The sequence below is a fragment of the Hippocampus zosterae genome, chromosome 3 (assembly GCF_025434085.1).
Source record: "Hippocampus zosterae strain Florida chromosome 3, ASM2543408v3, whole genome shotgun sequence".
Classification (NCBI taxonomy): Eukaryota; Metazoa; Chordata; class Actinopteri; order Syngnathiformes; family Syngnathidae; genus Hippocampus; species Hippocampus zosterae.
This window is the reverse complement of record NC_067453.1, coordinates 30585332-30601794: the sequence shown is the minus strand read 5'-3', so window position 1 is coordinate 30601794 and position 16463 is coordinate 30585332. Positions and strand designations below refer to the sequence as shown.

At 56.0% G+C, this 16463-nt stretch overlaps 3 protein-coding genes across 5 annotated transcripts; 2 read left to right on the top strand and 1 right to left on the bottom strand.

Annotated features, from left to right (window-relative positions):
* Positions 1-10: 10 nt before the first annotated feature.
* LOC127597518 (endoplasmin-like) lies at positions 11-5541 on the bottom strand. Its single transcript, XM_052060603.1, has 18 exons — positions 5373-5541; positions 4869-4971; positions 4591-4732; positions 4388-4504; positions 3984-4315; positions 3806-3917; positions 3569-3700; positions 3350-3466; positions 3040-3177; positions 1983-2060; positions 1838-1903; positions 1443-1712; positions 1124-1369; positions 915-1051; positions 771-849; positions 549-704; positions 366-482; positions 11-287 (listed from the first exon to the last, which is right to left on the bottom strand). Exons 1-18 carry the CDS (start codon positions 5419-5421, stop codon positions 261-263), a joined length of 2418 nt encoding a protein of 805 aa, XP_051916563.1. The 5' UTR covers positions 5422-5541; the 3' UTR covers positions 11-260.
* Positions 5542-6716: 1175 nt separating this feature from the next.
* LOC127597526 (5'-nucleotidase domain-containing protein 3-like) lies at positions 6717-13416 on the top strand. 3 transcript variants are annotated; one of them, XM_052060616.1, is made up of 14 exons: positions 6717-7179; positions 7733-7917; positions 8285-8359; positions 8452-8507; positions 8801-8891; positions 8997-9107; positions 10441-10501; positions 10566-10668; positions 11008-11109; positions 11185-11266; positions 11330-11416; positions 12417-12557; positions 12630-12694; positions 12833-13416. In XM_052060616.1, exons 1-14 carry the CDS (start codon positions 6936-6938, stop codon positions 13101-13103), a joined length of 1674 nt encoding a protein of 557 aa, XP_051916576.1. In that variant the 5' UTR covers positions 6717-6935; the 3' UTR covers positions 13104-13416. The 3 variants fall into 3 exon arrangements, with proteins under 3 accessions (XP_051916576.1, XP_051916575.1, XP_051916577.1); XM_052060615.1 differs by having other exon boundaries at positions 6718-7179; positions 8970-9107; positions 12833-13415; XM_052060617.1 differs by having other exon boundaries at positions 7039-7179; positions 7755-7917; positions 8970-9107; positions 12833-13414.
* A 594-nt stretch (positions 13417-14010) lies between these two features.
* LOC127597554 (pinopsin-like) lies at positions 14011-15380 on the top strand. Its single transcript, XM_052060659.1, has 4 exons — positions 14011-14378; positions 14457-14785; positions 14854-15099; positions 15204-15380. Exons 1-4 carry the CDS (start codon positions 14057-14059, stop codon positions 15348-15350), a joined length of 1044 nt encoding a protein of 347 aa, XP_051916619.1. The 5' UTR covers positions 14011-14056; the 3' UTR covers positions 15351-15380.
* The last annotated feature ends 1083 nt before the right edge of the window (positions 15381-16463 follow it).

The window sequence follows — 16463 nt, the reverse complement described above, 5'->3', positions numbered from 1 at the left end:
AACATCAACCTTCCTTTTCCCAGGAAACATTTATTCAATCAAGAGACAGGATCTTTCCATCAACACATCAGTTAAATATTAACAAATTTACAGGTGTGAGGAATGTAAAAAAAGAAAAAAATCCCCGCAGCGCTCCTAAAAAAAAAAAAAAAAAAAAAAAAAAAAAAAAAAAGGGCCCGACCGACCCAGGACAGGCAACCACGGGAGGAGGCTGCTCTCGGTTGCCCGGCTTTGCTGTTCCAAGTGCTCCCCAGGTGGCCTCACAGTTCAGTTTTCTCTGTCATGACCTAGCAGGAAATCACCAAAGAACGTCAAACGCAAGACGACTTGTTGCCGAAATGCAAGGCGCTCTTGCTCTCTCTTACCACTTTGTCGTCTTCGCCATCGTCCAGGACCTCATCGTCGTCGTCGTCGGCTTCCTCGTTCTGGTCCTCGTCCGGCTCCTCCTCTTCGGCCGGCTCCTCCTCGGGCTCGTCCTCCACCTCAAGCGAGCACAAGCACGTGTGGGCAACGCGTCCGGTTCAAAGTCGGCGTCGACGGGCGGCTACCTGCTCGTCCAGCGGCACGTTCATGCTGAGCCTCAGCATGCGTTCTATCCTGTCGCCGTACGCCTTGGTGTCGGCCAGCTGGTAGCCCGAGCGCAGGGTGGCCGTCTCGAAGAGGACGGCGGCCAGGTCCGACGCCGTCTGGTCCTCGGCGTCGTCCTGAACGCACGCGACAATTCAACTGGTGACACTTTGCGCAAATTCTCCCGTCGTCGGCTGGCTTACGTTGACGCGCTTGAGCATCTGCTTGATGAGGGGGTGCTTGGGGTTGATTTCCAACGTCTTCTTCTGACTGGCGTAGTAACTGCGAGGCGGGGGCGGAACGTTAGCGGAGGCCCAGAGGCTTTGGGGGGCGGCCGGCCAACTCACTTGGTGGAAATGTCTTTGCCCGTCTGGTACGCCTGCGCCTTCATGATGCGCTCCATGTTGCCCGACCAGCCGTACTGGCTGGCCACCAGCGCGCAGGGGGAGTCGGTCAGCCGCTGAGACAGGACCGCCTTCTCGATCTGCGCCGCAATTCAAAGGGGTGAGATGGAGGCCAAAGCCAGGATTGGCGCTCCTCCGATGACAAACCGGACCTTGTCCTTGAGCGCCTTGTCCTTGAGCCAGGTGGTGAGCGGCTCGTACTCCTTCTCCTGCGCCTCGCGCTTCTCTTTGGCCTTGTCGCTCTCGTCAAACTTGACACCCTCCTTGGCCACGTTCTGGAAGCGCTTGCCGTCGAACTCGGGCAGCGCCTGGATGCAGTACTCGTCCACGGGCTCCGTCAGGTAGATGACCTCATAGCCCTTCTTCAGCAGCCTCTCCACGAAGGGCGACGCCTCCGCCTGGAAGGCAAGGGGCCCCGCGTCGCAATGCGTTTCAAAAAAAATGGCGGCGGGCGGGGGGGGGGCCGCGTACCTCCTTCCTGTTGGTGCCGGCCATAAAGTAGATCTTGTCCTGCTTCTCCTTCATGCGCTCGACGTACTGCTCCAGGCTGGCCAGCGCCGTGTCGCTGTTGGAGGTTTGGAAGCGCAGCAGCTTGGCCAGCCGGGTGCGGTTGGAGTGGTCCTCGATCACGCCCAGCTTGATGTTGGTGCCAAACTCCTTCCAGAACTTGTCGTCGTACTGCTCCTCCGCAATCTTCTTGATCATGTCCAGCGTTTTGCGCACCAGCTTCTTGCGGATCACCTGAGCGCGAGGGAGACAAACCCCAAATTCATCTTTTTCACGTTTTAACGTCATAAAAAAAAAAAAAATTGTCGAGCGACGGGGCCGCGGAAGGTGAAATGGCGGCATTGGCAACCAATTGGCACCTTGAGCAGTTTGTGCTGCTGCAGAGTCTCTCGGGACACGTTCAGGGGAAGGTCATCAGAGTCAACCTGAATACAAAGAAAAACGAGGAATTGAAAACGCACCATCTTCAAGCCTTCCGGCGTCAAAGGCAAAGTGAGCACTCACCACGCCCTTGACAAAGTTGAGATATTTGGGCATCATGTCATTGAAGTCGTCCGTGATGAAAACCCGCCGGACGAAGAGCTGCGATGAGACAACGCGCGTTAGCGGCCGGGAGAGACTTTGCAAATTCACAATGGTGGTTTCATGAAACTAATGGGCTCTAAATATCACAAAAAGGCTCATTCGTCTTTTGGGGAATTCAACCCCCAAAAAGAAAATACAATTGTCACGTTGATAAAGTCAAACTAAATTCTTTGGAGTTGCAAGAAATGAGCATAGCGACGACATCAAAGGCAATGCTCGTCCTTTGCGTTCCTGTCGAGTTGCTCCATCGACCTGCAGCGCTGCAACAAACGCAAATTGTGGTTTTGCACGCGGGGGCGGACCCGCATTTCCAACCTGACGGATAACGCGCTCGAAAATCAAACCGTGTGAAAATGCGGCAAAAACAATCTCCTCCTCACTTGAGACAAAAGCTCTTCAGAATCCGAGGGTCTCCATGTGTTTTAAGGGGGCTTTTTTTTTTAAGTTTACCAACAAAAAGCTGTTGACAAGGAAAAAAAAAGGAGCCGCGTTTCTGTTGGAGTGATGCAGATGCACGTTGGAGCGGCAAGGTCACCTTGAGCTTTTGACGTTTGGAAAGAATCATTTGTTCATTTTTGCGCACAAGGTCACACGGATACGCCGCCGTGACAAAGTATTCCTGATTTTTACATTTTAGACATAGCTACCACACATACAAAAGTTTCAAATCCATTTTGTATGACTGTCAGAGACAACTGAAGGTCATACAAAATGCAGCCCCCCCCCCCCCCCAATTGAAAACATGGAGGGGGCAAATACCTTTTCACAGCACTATATTATCTTTGTAAAAGGGGAAAAAGAGCAACAAGAAAATTGTCCAGGCTTAAATTGAGCTTGAGCCACGATTTGCCCTCTTCTCATTGCGCTTGTGCAACGCGCTGGACGAAGACCGAGGCAAAACCAAGCGGTCGCAGCCTTTCCGTTTGGTCCCGCTTCACAAATGACTTTGTCCGCTTTGCGCCGCCGGCACCCTCACCTTGATGTAGTCGTTCTTCTTGGAGCCGTACTCGTCAAAGAGGCCGCGGGGGGCGGCGGTGGGCACAAAGAGGATGGACTTGAAGGTGACCTCGCCCTCGGCCGTGAAGTGGATGTGCGCCAGGGGGTTCTCGCTGTCCTGTTGGGAGCCGCGCTCGTTAGGTACACGTGCTCACGCAGACATTGACCCCCCCCCCCCCCCCCGCGCCTCCACCCAAAAAATGGGTCAGCATTAGAAACGCACGGGAGAAAGATGGATTTTAAAGCGTGGCGTTACGCCGCGTGGCTATTTTTGCCGGCGTCCGTCTCACCTTGGAGAAGGTCTTGTAAAAAGCGTTGTACTCGTCGTCCTCCACCTCCTTGGCGGGTCTCTGCCAGATGGGCTTGATGTCGTTCATCAGCTCCCAGTCCCACACCGTCTTCTCAACCTGCCGATCAGAAAACCAGCCAAGGACCAGTCACTTCTCCCCGGCAAAAAAATAAAAAGGGGGGGGGGGCTCGGCCCCCGACAGTTGCGTCCAACGCGGCACCTTCTTGGTCTTGGGCTTGTCTTTGTCCTCTTCTTCCTCCTCTTCCACCTCGGCCTCGTCTTCAGAGGCTTCTTTCTCGGGTTCCTCCGTCGCGTCGGCATCCTCGTCGATGGGCTCCTCCACCGTCTCGGTCTGACGGGTACAAAGACAAAACTCAACGATCTCGGCTGGATCTGACGGCGACAAATTTCACCCCCCCCCCCCCAAGCAAAGAGGCTCCAAGATGCGAGCGGGTACCTTGCTGGCCCAAACGTAAATGGGGAAGTTGATGAACTGCGAGTATTTCCTGACGAGATTCTTGATGGTCTCCAGCTCCAGGTAGTCCGAGGCCTCCTCCTTCATCACCAACCTGCCAAAGGGACTGGGGGTGAGCCGGGGGGGCCATTGGAACGCCGCCGGGCACATTTGAACCTACGTGATGGTGGTTCCGCGGCCCAGCGTGTCCCCGCGGGGGTCCTCGATGACCGAGAACTGGTTGGAGTCCGACTCCCAGATGTGCTGCGTGCCGTTGTTGTGCTTGGAGGTGACGATAACCTTGTCGGCCACCAGGAAAGCCGAGTAGAAGCCCACGCCGAACTGGCCGATCAGCTCCGAGGTGGACTGGTCCTCGGACTGCATCTCCGTCATCTTGTTGAGGAACTCGCTGGTGCCCGACTTGGCGATGGTGCCCAGGTTCTTCACCAGCTCTTCTTTGGTCATGCCGATCCCCGTGTCGGTGATGTGGAGCACGTTCTTGTCTTTGTCCGACTGCGGGAGGAGGGCACGCATTTAGAAGGGTTTGGCGTCCGCCGGCGGGTGGCGGCCGCGGCGCCCGCGCACTTTGATTTTGATGGTCAGCTCTTCGTTGGAGGCCAGCGCGGCGTCGTCGGTGAGCGACAACAAGCGGATCTTATCCAGGGCGTCGGAGGCGTTGGAGATCAGCTCCCTGAGGAAGATCTGAGGGCAAAAGTCACGTCGTGAGCCACAAAGCTCAAGCCCGGACGTTGCGCGCCCTCCTCAAGCCACCCCCCCCATCCTCTCACCTCCTTGTTCTTGTACAGGGAGTTGATGATCAGCTTCATCATGCGGTTGACCTCTGCCTGAAAGGCGTGCTTCTCAGACTTTTCTCGCAGTTCCTTGACCTGGGCTGCGTTCAAGCCGTCCAGCTGGATGGCTTCCTCCTCCCTGCGCGAGAAAAGAAAACCCGTTGGCCAAAGCGTCTACCCCGGTCTGACTATCGAGTTTGACGCGTTGCTAAGGTTGGAGGGGTGCCGTCCGTGACTCGCACCGAGGTTCGGTACCAAACAAGATGTTTCCTAACCTCTGAACCACCTCGTCATCGGTTTTGGAGCCATCCCTGCTTTTGCCCAGGTCCTCTTCCACGGTGCCGTCCACGTCCAGTTCATCCTCGGCCCTCACGGCGCCTAAAATTGAGGATGGAGAGACGTCAACGTTAGTTTCACGGCGAGCAGGCACAGGATTAGAATTGCGAAAAAACGACGACGACCCGCACTCAAGAATAACACAGGAGTAAGAACGGATCTGCCATTTCAAGCACAAACAAACCAAAAAAAACGTCGGCTGCAGATAACGGCAGTAACACGTTAGAAACTTTGGGAAAGCCGAGTGAATACATTCAAAGGCAACTTGGATGTTACGCCGCTGTGTACAAAGGCTGACCGATGCTAATACGAGGCATTTTGACAAGAATTCAAACAAGGCGTGAATGAATGTCGAGCAGTGATGGAAGTAACAACGGCAAGCAAATCTAGCTTAGCGGCTAAAGCTAGCAAGTTCCCGGTCGGCGACTATGTAGTTTACTCACCGAAGGCTAGCAGCCCGAGTAGAAGTCCTAAAAGCCACGCTCGCTTCATTTTGGGATTAGAGCTTGATTGTGAAGGTTGCACCTGGGCTCGGCCAAAAGGTGACGACAACGCACGCCGTAACGCCGCTGCACCAGAAACTGACAATGGGCCGTTCTCGCGAACACTGTACACTTAAATGGCTCCGGCTGGACCAATGGCGGCGCACCACGCACGACCGTCGACCAATCACGGCGGAGACAACGCTGCGACGGGGACGAATCGGCGTCATCAACATAAGCCAAACCGTCGAATCGTGGCTCGTCACCATTGGCCGCCGAAAGAACCCCCCCCACACACACACGCACCGATTTACGTGTTCAATTTGATTTTTTTTTCATCACGCACGCAACAAGTGTTTTCATCTTACGTGGGTACAGTAATGGTAGAAATTAATGTGAAGTGATGTTTGTTGTTTTTTTTCTTTCTTCTTTCTACATACATTCTTGCTGCTGGAGGCTGTAAATTTCCCCAGTGTGGGACGAATAAAGGATATCTTATCTTATCTTACTTAAAGACATTCAATACTACAACCGCTAGTACGTAGCTTCAAGGGACCATATTTCATGGGGGAATTACTGATTGAGCCATACATACATTCTAGGCATTGATTTACATACATCATGTCTAAAAGTGGCAACAGAACGTGGCTTGACCTCAGTGCAATTTGACTTCAACTATGGCACGCTGCGTTTCATAAATCATTCCCTGCAGCCTGCACGTCGTCGAGGTCTGTGGCCCCCCAACCTTTTTAGTGTCACGTACCAGTTGAGACAAGTATATGCTATTCGCGGCCCGGCAACCATTTGTTTTCTATGCTTTTAACTTCCTTGTTTTAAAGCACAGGCACTGACGACGGAGATAATTTAACACTTTGTCACCATTTTTTTGCATTCCTTTCAGTTTTATCCAATAGTGTAACAAATGCAGAATGATGTAAAATAATACCGTATACAACTATCAAACGGACCGAAAAGGAATTATAAATGCGCCTCGTAATCATTTTGAAGTGATGCCCCTACGTACGACGTTTAGCATCACTGCTACTTGCAAATGGGATTGATTAAAAGATGACACGATTGATTGCTGCTTTCATTCGGTGGCTGTCGGCTAGTCGTTAATGACTAAATTGCTCCCGTTTTACGCAGGCACGCTGCGCAAAGAAGCTTTCAGAACGATCACTTGGGCGCTATTCTTATTTGTCAGCGGTCCGCTCGGACTCGGAAGTAAGTCTCTGATTGGCTGAAGACTCGTCAGAAACGGAAGTGACGTCTGGGTGGCGCGTTTCGACATTTCATCGCTATATTGTATTCGTGGACATATTGAAGACAGAACTCCGCAATCAAACGATGTCTTTATTCTGCACAGCCTTATTTATGCTCGTGGCCGGAAGCGAGTCGCCGATTGGCCGTGAGCTCGCCAAACACGGAAGTGACGTCCGCGCCCTTTTGTGTCCTGAGACTGTCGTCGCAGTCGGCGCGCGTTGGGGTTGAGCTACCTGCGCGTCCTCCTCGAAAGCACCGACGATGGGGCACTTGTCGGCGCCCCTGTCGCGTCTCCTGTCCCCGGGGATCGCCGGCCTGCTCCGACGTCACGTCTTGAAGGCTTCCCACCACTCGAGCGCGGTGTCCCGCCGCGGTCGCGGGCGGAGCGACTTGCTTTCCCGTCCGCGCGCGTCAGCTCGGACCGACCGCCGCGCTTCGTCCGCGAGCAGCAGCTCGGCGGACGGCTTGTGGTCTGTTTACAACCGCACTAAAAGACACACCCAAGGTAGGAGCGCTCAATCAAAGTTGACATTCATCGCGTGGTTGAATGGACGGCGCGGTGCCTTTCGGTACGCCGCCGATCCTCGATCGGTAAGTCGGTGCTTACCGGGGTTTGTTTATTCCACTGCGGATACTTCCAAGTGAAGTGACATGGCTCGAGAGGGGCATTTATTTGCTTCAAGCAGCTACGCGGTAAAATACAGAACCGTGACAAGGTTTTCGAGCGCTACTATCTGAATGAGGGACGGACACCACCCGAGGGGGGAGACGAGGCCTGCACATTCGTCATTGCAGGAGTGCGTATGAAACCGGTAGTCCTTTGCATTCTCAGGACGAAAGAAGGAGCTCTCAGGGCGCTCCCTGCTTGAGTGCCCTTTTTTTTTGGGGAGGGGGGGCGAGCTTATTTTAAATGTCAACTCAGTTAGGGGGATTTGTTTGGACAAAAGTGGTGCTTTGCCACCTCGCGGCATCTTGGGCCAATAATGATGGTGCCCAATGTTGAGCGTTTTTTATGAAATAATAATTTCTTTTTTTGATTGTGGTATCTGTGCGGTCAGATGTCATGCCGTCCGTCTCCAGCGTCTCGGTGGACCCCGACAGCATCTTTGCCAACAACGAGATGAGCCTGCGGGACACCGAGGTCTACGGCTTCGACTACGACTACACGCTGGCCTTCTACTCCAGCCACCTCCACACGCTCATCTTCGACATAGCGCGGGACATCCTCATCAGCAAGCACAGGGTGGGCCCCCGGCCGTGTGTGTATGTCCTCTCGGCAACCTGCTACGGTTCTTTTGCCCGACACCCACTAGGTGACAATCTGCACTACAGAGAAGCCATCTAAAAAAAAGGGGGGGGGGGCAAAAGCGAGGGGATGGGAGTCTTTAGCCGCTCCCCGTTTTCGGAATGAATGTTGGGCAAGCCCCATCGCTGCCCATCTTTTTTAAAAAAACAAACAACCAAAAACAACGCGTCTTTTCTATTCTTTGAATTTTTGACTTGTTGTTTTTTTTCCTGCGCCTTTGTTATTCATTTTCTTTTTGCTCCACTTTTTGTTCCCAAGTGCTCCAGAGGTGGCGTGGAGTTGAGAAATGTGATTTTTCTTTCAGTATCCGGAGGGTCTGCGGGCTTACGAGTACATTCCGGATTTTGCCGTGAGGGGCCTTCACTACGATGTCCAGAAAGTAAGCCGTGCGCCAGACTTGATCTTGCATCCGATGCAAAGGCATCCCGGCGGCACCTTTTCCGCCAGTGAACCTCGCCGTTGTCGCGCTAGGCGCTGCTGATGAAGATCGACGCCTTCCACTACATCCAGCTGGGCACCGTCTACAGGTAGGAGCCGCGCCAGCATCGATGGAAGCCTTCAAAATCAATGCAACAGTTCATAAGCATAAGAGTGAGATCAGGATTCCTCATTTGTCATAACAGCAGGGCAGATGGCTACTTCTTTTTGCATTCTTTGAACATACCAAGTATTTATTATGAGTATTGGTTTTTTTTTTACCATGAAACTGTCATCCAAAGTTCTTTTCACGCAATCGACATCACTTTATTCTCTTTGAATATGCGCAGAATCGCATTGTGTTGAGTTTGTCTCGGCCGCTAAGTGGCGAGTGTGTCTCCAGGGGTCTTCATCCGGTCCCCGACGAGGAAGTCGTGGCCATGTACGACGGCTGCCACGTCCCTCTTGAGATTATGAGCGATTTCTACGGCAAGGTAAGAAAGCCGCCCCGTCCCGTCCGGCGCCGACGCCCTTCGCCCGTGCCCGCGTCTGCATTCTCGTCTCTCCCGCAGAGTTCTCACGGCCACTCCATGAAACAGTTCATGGACATCTTCTCGCTGCCGGAGATGAGCCTCCTGTCGTGCGTCAACGACTTCTTCATGAAGCACAACATCGACTACGAGCCCGTGCACCTGCACAAAGACGTCAAGGTGAGGCAGTATCAGCGCCATCTGGTGGCATCTTGTTGTCAAGCACCAATGTTGAACCCAGGGGCCTTGCCTCATGGGGGTGAGGGGAGGGGGGGAGCTGTGGTGTCTTTGCCGCCATCTTGCGCCACCCATAGGCAGTTGCAAAGCTTTTCAGCGAGGCCCTAATTCCGTGCGCATTTTTGAGACGAGGTTTGAATGTACTCCCCGACCCCCCCAATGAAAATCACTAAGTGTGATGTGGCCTCTGCCCAGTGTACGCGCGATACGCCGAGCGGCCAGCGGCGTCCTAATTTTGGCTGCTGAGACCACCGCGTCTAAGTATAGACGCGCCATCATTCCTTTGGCCGCCTGCGCCGCCGGCTCCAAAAAGAGAGCGGCGCTCACAGCGCCCGCCACTCTTCGTCCTCCATCATCATCTTTGATGGATTGCTGTCATTTCAAGCGCACACGCACACACACACACACACAGCGTTTCAACAGCAACCCTGCTGACTTTTCAAGGTCGCCGTTTTGACGCGTTGCCATTCCAAAGGGCAGGCTAGCCTGCCTGCCTACCTACCGATACTTTTCAAGCACTCCTGCAAAAATCTCAAATGTCTGTCGCCTTCTTTTCTTTGACTAAAGCTGCTTTGGTCCTGATTTTTCAGCCCTTAAAACCAAATCACAACTCTGAGTTCAAAATTGAAGGCAAGCCATGTTCTGTGACCAATGACATAAAACAATGGAAAAAGGAGGACGCCGCGCGTGCCAATCTTCCTCATCTCGGCTAGTCGTCTGGGCTAATCCCAAAGCCGATTGTTCCGGATGCAGCTGCCCCGTCGGACCTCTCAGCAGTAATGACAAGTACAGCCCCAATCTGCCCCCGCGTACATTTTGCAAAAAACAAGGACTTTTTCCAACATCGGCCATAAGGCTCTCTGTCGGATGGCGTTCCCATCGGACAGGCCTGTTGACGCTGACAGTTTCCCGAGCGCCCATCCTGGCCCGGTCGCCTTATTTGGCGTTTGTTTCTCCCCCCTCCCACCTTTGATATGGCCTCGGATGTCCCTTCAAGCGCTTCTTGTCTGGACCAAAAGCATTGACACCAAAGGCAAGGTCCACAAAGTCCCGTTTGAATTTCCTTTGGGCTGGACCAAGGTCAGAGCCCCGACCTAAACACCTCTCCCCGTTTCTCTCGGTTGCCGGCAGAGCAGGGGGGGGGGGCTTTGTTCCAGCCGGCCCTTCAGCTCCACCTTTCCAGCCATTTTTGATTTCACGTCCCAAACGAGCCCCGAGACATCGCCGAGGTCGTCGTCTTGACTTGTTTTTTGTTCTTCCTCTTTCCTGCTCACAGGAAGCCATCCGAGACGTTCACGTGAAGGGCATTATGTATCGAGCGGTGGAGGCCGATATCGGTAATGGGCCTTTGCGTGGTGGACGCATCCAAAGGTTTGGACTGATGGGGCTGCGCTTTTGCAGGCAAATACATTTGCTACGGCGAGCAGAGCCACGCCGTGCTGAAGAAGCTGCGCGAGCACGGGAAGAAGATGTTCCTCATCACAAACAGCCCCTTCGACTTTGTGTAAGTGCTTCGTCGTGTTATGTGTTCACCAGTTTGGGGGGGGGTTGCCTCGCTAACTGACTCTCGGCCAATAGTCATCATAACAATGCATCCGATGGATAGATTCCCCCGTTGGTGTTGAAATGAGCCGAAGCAATGAAAGCATCATTTTTGGGTCATTGCTGTATGTTGTACTTATTGAGCATATTAGTGGAAGCCCCCCCCCCATGTTATTCGTCCATTGATCCCATTTCAAAACGCCTGATGAAATTCCCCAGCAAAAACGTCGGATTGTTTGACCGTTGCTCTCTGTAAATAGTAACGCCGTGCCCCCCTTGGCCTGCCCCCTCCACTCCTCAGGGATCGAGGCATGAGCTACATCGTCGGCAGCGACTGGAGGGACCTCTTTGATGTGGTTATAGTTCAGGCGGACAAACCCGGTTTCTTCAACGACAGGAGAAAGTGAGCGCCTCGCCTCCGCCTCCCCGTCGTCGTTGTGCCTCGTTGTCCAAAGCGAGCACTATTTGCGCCTGGCAGGCCGTTCAGGCGCGTGACCGACAAGGGCGCCCTGCTGTGGGACCGAATCCACAAGTTGGAAAAAGGGCAGATCTACAAACAGGTGCGTCAGGTGAGCCCCGCGTGAAAGCCTTTGACGAACGGCCCCCGTTTCCGTCACCTGAAGGGCAACCTCTACGAGTTCCTGAGACTGACCGGCTGGCGAGGATCCAAAGTGCTCTACTTTGGCGACCACATCTACAGCGACTTGGCGGTAAGAAATGGCACCAAAGTGGACTCCGAGGCTGGGGCCAGAGGGGAGAATCGGGAGGGGGGGGTGCAAGGCTACGTGCTTGTTGTCCGTCCTCTCGGTTACATCCGTAGCAATTAGAATCGCTGGCCCCTTTCCCACAAGAGGGCGAGGTCACGCTGAGAGGAGACGATCCTCATGCCGCTTAAAGCCACCAGGGGGCGTGTTTTCACCACAATCGTCAATGGAGAGATTTTGGCCAAAGGACGGCATCTCTGCCGCAACCGTACGCGGTGCAATGGGAGCCCCTATCCGTTTGCGCCGCCTCGGGTTGAAGGTCATACTCGGATCCACCCAAACCCGTTTCCAGAAAGTCGCAGGCCCGCGCGCTCAGCGCCGCGCTCTGTGGCCGCCGTCGGCCGCGGCTCAAAGGCTCGCGGTCTGTATTTTCGATTCCTTGCGCCTTTTGTCGTCGTTTGGGAAAAGCGTGTCGACGGCGTGCGGCTTTCTCTGCCGTATGCGGGTCGGCGACCAATGGCTTGCAATAAAAGCGGATCCGCTGCGCTCTACGCGTCGGCGCGTGACGCCACGCCACACGACACGCGCTCCAACGAGAGCCTCGTGTCCGCGCCCGCCATTTTGGCAGCTGTGACGGCCGGCTGGTGCCTCAGCGCCAAAGTGGCCGTGGTGAGTTTTGCAGCCGCCAAATGTGCGATGGGCTCTTAGCGATGTTCATGAAAGGCGCCGTTAACATCTCTGGCACGACGCCCGGTGGCTGGCGGTGGCTGGCGGTGGCTGGCGGCCAAACACGTCACCTCGCCGATTTAGGGAGCAATTGTGTGTGTGTGCGAGTGCGCACCAACCGCAGCGTACGGGCGAATGGATTGCACGGCAGCGCAGATCATGACGGCACGTTTGTGGCCCTCGCCAAGTTTCCCGCTTAAAAGGGAGAAAACTGCAGCTTCCCCGAATGCAAAGAGTCCGAATGGAAAGGTGATGGACGGCGCGCTCTTTCCCCGGCCAGGATTTGACCCTGAAGCACGGCTGGAGGACGGGCGCCATCGTGCCCGAGCTGAGGAAGGAAATCAAGATCATGAACACGGAGGAGTACGTGCACACCGTCAGCTGGATGCAGGCCCTGACCGGCCTGATTGAGCAGATGCAGGTCAGCCCTTTGCCGATTCTCGCGTGTGGCGCGCGAGGCTCACGACCCGACTCCCGCGCCGCTCCTCCGCAGGTGCGCCGAGACGCCGCCTCTCAGGCCGTGGTGGGGGAGTGGATACGAGAGCGCGAAGCCATGAGGTAAGCCGGCCTTCTGCCTTCTTCATTGCAAACTTGACTAGACGGCAGTCGACGTCAACGGCGCCCCGCGTCGATGGCCTTTGAAACGCGGCCAAAGGTAACGCCTCGGTCTGCCGCCTTGGTCTGCGCTTTCGGCAGGCCGCTGACCAAGCAGATGTTCAACCCCCAGTTCGGGAGCCTCTTCCGCACGTATCACAACCCCACGTACTTCTCGCGCCGGCTCTCGCGCTTCGCCGACATCTACATGGCGTCCATCAGCTGCCTGCTCAACTACGACTTCCAGCACACCTTCTTCCCGCACCGGACGCCGCTGCAGCACGAGTCGCCCTTGGTCCAAGGGCGGGCTCCCGCCGCCGGGCCGCCGCCGAGCCCCCCGCCCCCGGCGGGTGCTCACGAGGGTCGGCGCTGAGTCTTTTCGGTCCTCGCCGCCGAACTGGAAAGGAGGCGTCCGCCGCCACTCTTTGGCATGGATGGGCATTTTCGCTTGCGCCCGTTTTGCAAAGGAAACGCGGTCCCTTGAGCGCAAAAACGCAAATAAAGGAGGCGGTCACCCAAACTCCTTCTGTGATTGCTGCGGTGATATTGAGCCGCGGCGTTTTACGACACGGGCTGCCTTCATGATCACGCGTTGTGTCTCCTAGCCCTTTTTTTTTTGCTTTTGGGTCACGTTTGGGCCTTAAAGTGACGCGCACTCAGTTACTGAGAACGTTGGAACGTCAGGTTGGAACGTCAGGTTCCAACCTGAGGTTCCACTTTGGAACCTGTTGAAGCCGACCCGCACTGAGCTTGATCCCGTTTCATGTTGCATTACGTGCTTGAGTGTCAGAAATGCGCTTGAATGCTGTGTTCTCCTCTTGTGATTTTATTGGTCTTGTTGTTTTTTTTGGGGGGGGGGGGTGCTATGAGAATATCAAAAGGGGGCAGACAGTCCACAGAAAAAGGGACCCTTGGGTGATTTGCCGACAAATTGTCATGTCACCAGCGTGAAATTAAACGAGCAAGTCGGCCTTTTGTCTTGCGTATTTCTGAATGGGGGGGCGTGCACATGCGAACCGGCGCGTGAATGGCGGCCCGCAAGTGCCCTGTCCCGGGTGGAGAGCGGCAAGTTGTGCAGAAAGCATGTGCGCTTGTTCAAGTTCACTCGCATGAGGGGCCTCACTGAGGGCGTCTGGCACGGGTGCCCTTAGGGGCCCGCGCTGACTTTTGGGGAGCCCCGCTTTCCAATCGGCATTACTCGATCCGCCTCCAAATCCCGTTAGCGGCCAATTTGTCAGATTGCGCGGGGCGGGCAGCTGCGCGGCGGATCAGGGGGGGGGGGGGCGATAAGACTAAGAGCGGGCGCGGGAGCCGAGCACTGGCGGCATGGACGGCAACGACGCGGGGCGGAGCGGGGAGCCGGCCGAGGCGCCCACCGTCTTCCCCCGCGTGGGCTACAGCGTGCTGGCCTTCCTCATGTTCATCAACACGCTGCTGAGCGTCTTCAACAACGGCCTGGTGCTCGGCGTGTCCCTGAGGAACCCCGGCCTGCTGCGCCCCGTCAACCTTTTGGTGGTGGGCCTGGCCGCGTCCGACCTGATGATCGGCCTGTGCGGCTCCCTGGTGGTCACCGTCACCAACTACCGCGGCTCCTTCTTCCTGGGCCGCGCCGCCTGCGTCTTCCAGGGCTTCGCCGTCAACTACTTTGGTGAGTGGCCGCCGTCGCCCGCCACCTACCGAGTGGCAAAGTGGCCAAAGTGGGCCCCCCCCCCCTCCTCTCCCGCAGGCCTGGTGTCGCTGTGCACGCTGACCCTGCTGTCGTACGAGCGCTACAAGGCGGTGTGCGAGCCGCGCGTCGGCCGGCGGCTGAGCATGCGGCGCAGCGCGGCGGGGCTGGCGTGCGTCTGGCTCTTCTGCCTGTTCTGGGCCACGGCGCCCCTGCTGGGCTGGAGCGGCTACGGCCCCGAGGGCGTGCGCACGTCCTGCTCGCTGGCCTGGGAGGAGAGGTCCTGGAGCAACTACAGCTACCTCATCCTGTACACGCTCACGTGCTTCCTCTTCCCCGTGGCCGTCATCGTCTACTGCTACTCCAGAGCGCTGGCGGCGCTGCGGCAGGTACGCCTTTGCCGGCACCGCCCGCCGATTCCCTTGGCGGGGGCTCAGCCGCGGCCTTTTGTCGGCAGTTGAACAAGAGCGTGGAGCCGCAGGGGGGGCGCTGTTTGCGGCAGGAGACGCGGCGCGCCACCAAGATGGTCCTGGCCATGATCGCCGCCTTCTTGGCGTGCTGGCTGCCCTACACGGCCCTGTCGCTGGCCGTGGTGCTGCGGCCGCGGCTGGCCATCCCCCCGCTGCTGGCCACCATGCCCATGTACTTTGCCAAGACCAGCCCCGTCTACAACCCCGTCATCTACTTCCTCTCCAACAAGCAGGTGAGGGCGGCCCGCCGGCCCTGCTTTCCGTTTCTCTTTCTCTCGGGCCGCAAACGTGCGACTGGACGCGGCTCATTTCTTTTGCCTTGTCTTTGCGGCGTCAGTTTCGAGACGCCGCCCTGGAGATGCTGTCGTGCGGCCGCCGCGCCCCACGCGGGAGCGTCGGCCTCGCCATGCGGCCCCTCAACAGGCGGCGCCCGCCCGGATGCTCCGGCCGCATCGCCGGCCAGGGCAAGGTGCTCCCTCTGTGACGGCCCCGGCGAGCGCCGACCTTCCCGGGAGAGCGGGGGGTGGGGGGGCGGGGGGGACTCCAAAGCAAGCCGCAGTGTTGTTCTCGTCACTTTGTCTTGTCCGTGACGGCCTCTCGTTGGCCACTTCATTAGGTACGTCAACAATTGTGCCTTTCAGCGTCACAAAATTGACGGCTCGTACGTGTTCCCTTTCCAAGCTCGTTCATGACTTGGTGAAATCTCTTGAAACTAAACGGTTGCTCAGAAGCGTCCTGCTCTCATGGTGTCTGTAGCATGAATAGCATCAATAAAAGATGATCATTAAATATTATATATCCATCCTTTTCCTTAATCCTCACTAGGGTCGCGGGGGGTGCTGGAGCCTATCCCAGCCGTCTTCGGGCAGTAGGCGGGGGACACCCTGAACTGGTTGCCAGCCAATTGCAGGGCACACAGAGACAAACAACCATTCGCACTCACAGTCACACACAGGCACAATTTAGAGCGTCCAATCAGCATGTTTTTGGAATGTGGGAGGAAAGCGGAGCACCCGGAGAAAAGCCATGCAGGCCCCGGGAGAACCTGCAAACTCCACACAGGGAGGCCGGAGCTGGAATCGCACACGATGTGTGGTGCAGGTGTAGCCAACGTTGCGGCCTCCATGTTTTGTGCGTTCCATCTGGTCTTGACATGTTTCCGTCGATAAAACGCGCGGCGCAGACTTGCACTTTTCAAATGCGGCCACAACAAGTCATCTTGTCCTTGTTGTTGACACGTCCCGAGCAAAGTCGTGGATTTGAGAGCGACGGCTCATTTCTTGAAGCAAAGAGGATGGCCAAACAGGATTAGGCCACGCCACGCTGTAATCCTCCAGCATGACACCCACGAGTCCCATCTGGCCTCGCTTACGGCCGCCGGACAGCCAAACGGAAAAAAATAGAGCCCCGGGATCCACGTCAGCGGCCGCGCGCCTCACCACCCGCTGGTGTGCTCAGGTCCAAACACGTTTGCCGGCAGCACCTCGTAATTATTTCGGGTGGAACAAGCAGCCTTCGAGGTTGTCAGTTTCCTGCCGCTCCCAAGAAGAAGAAAATGGCGCGAGAGGGGCCGCAAATCTGTCAAGAGGGTTTTCTC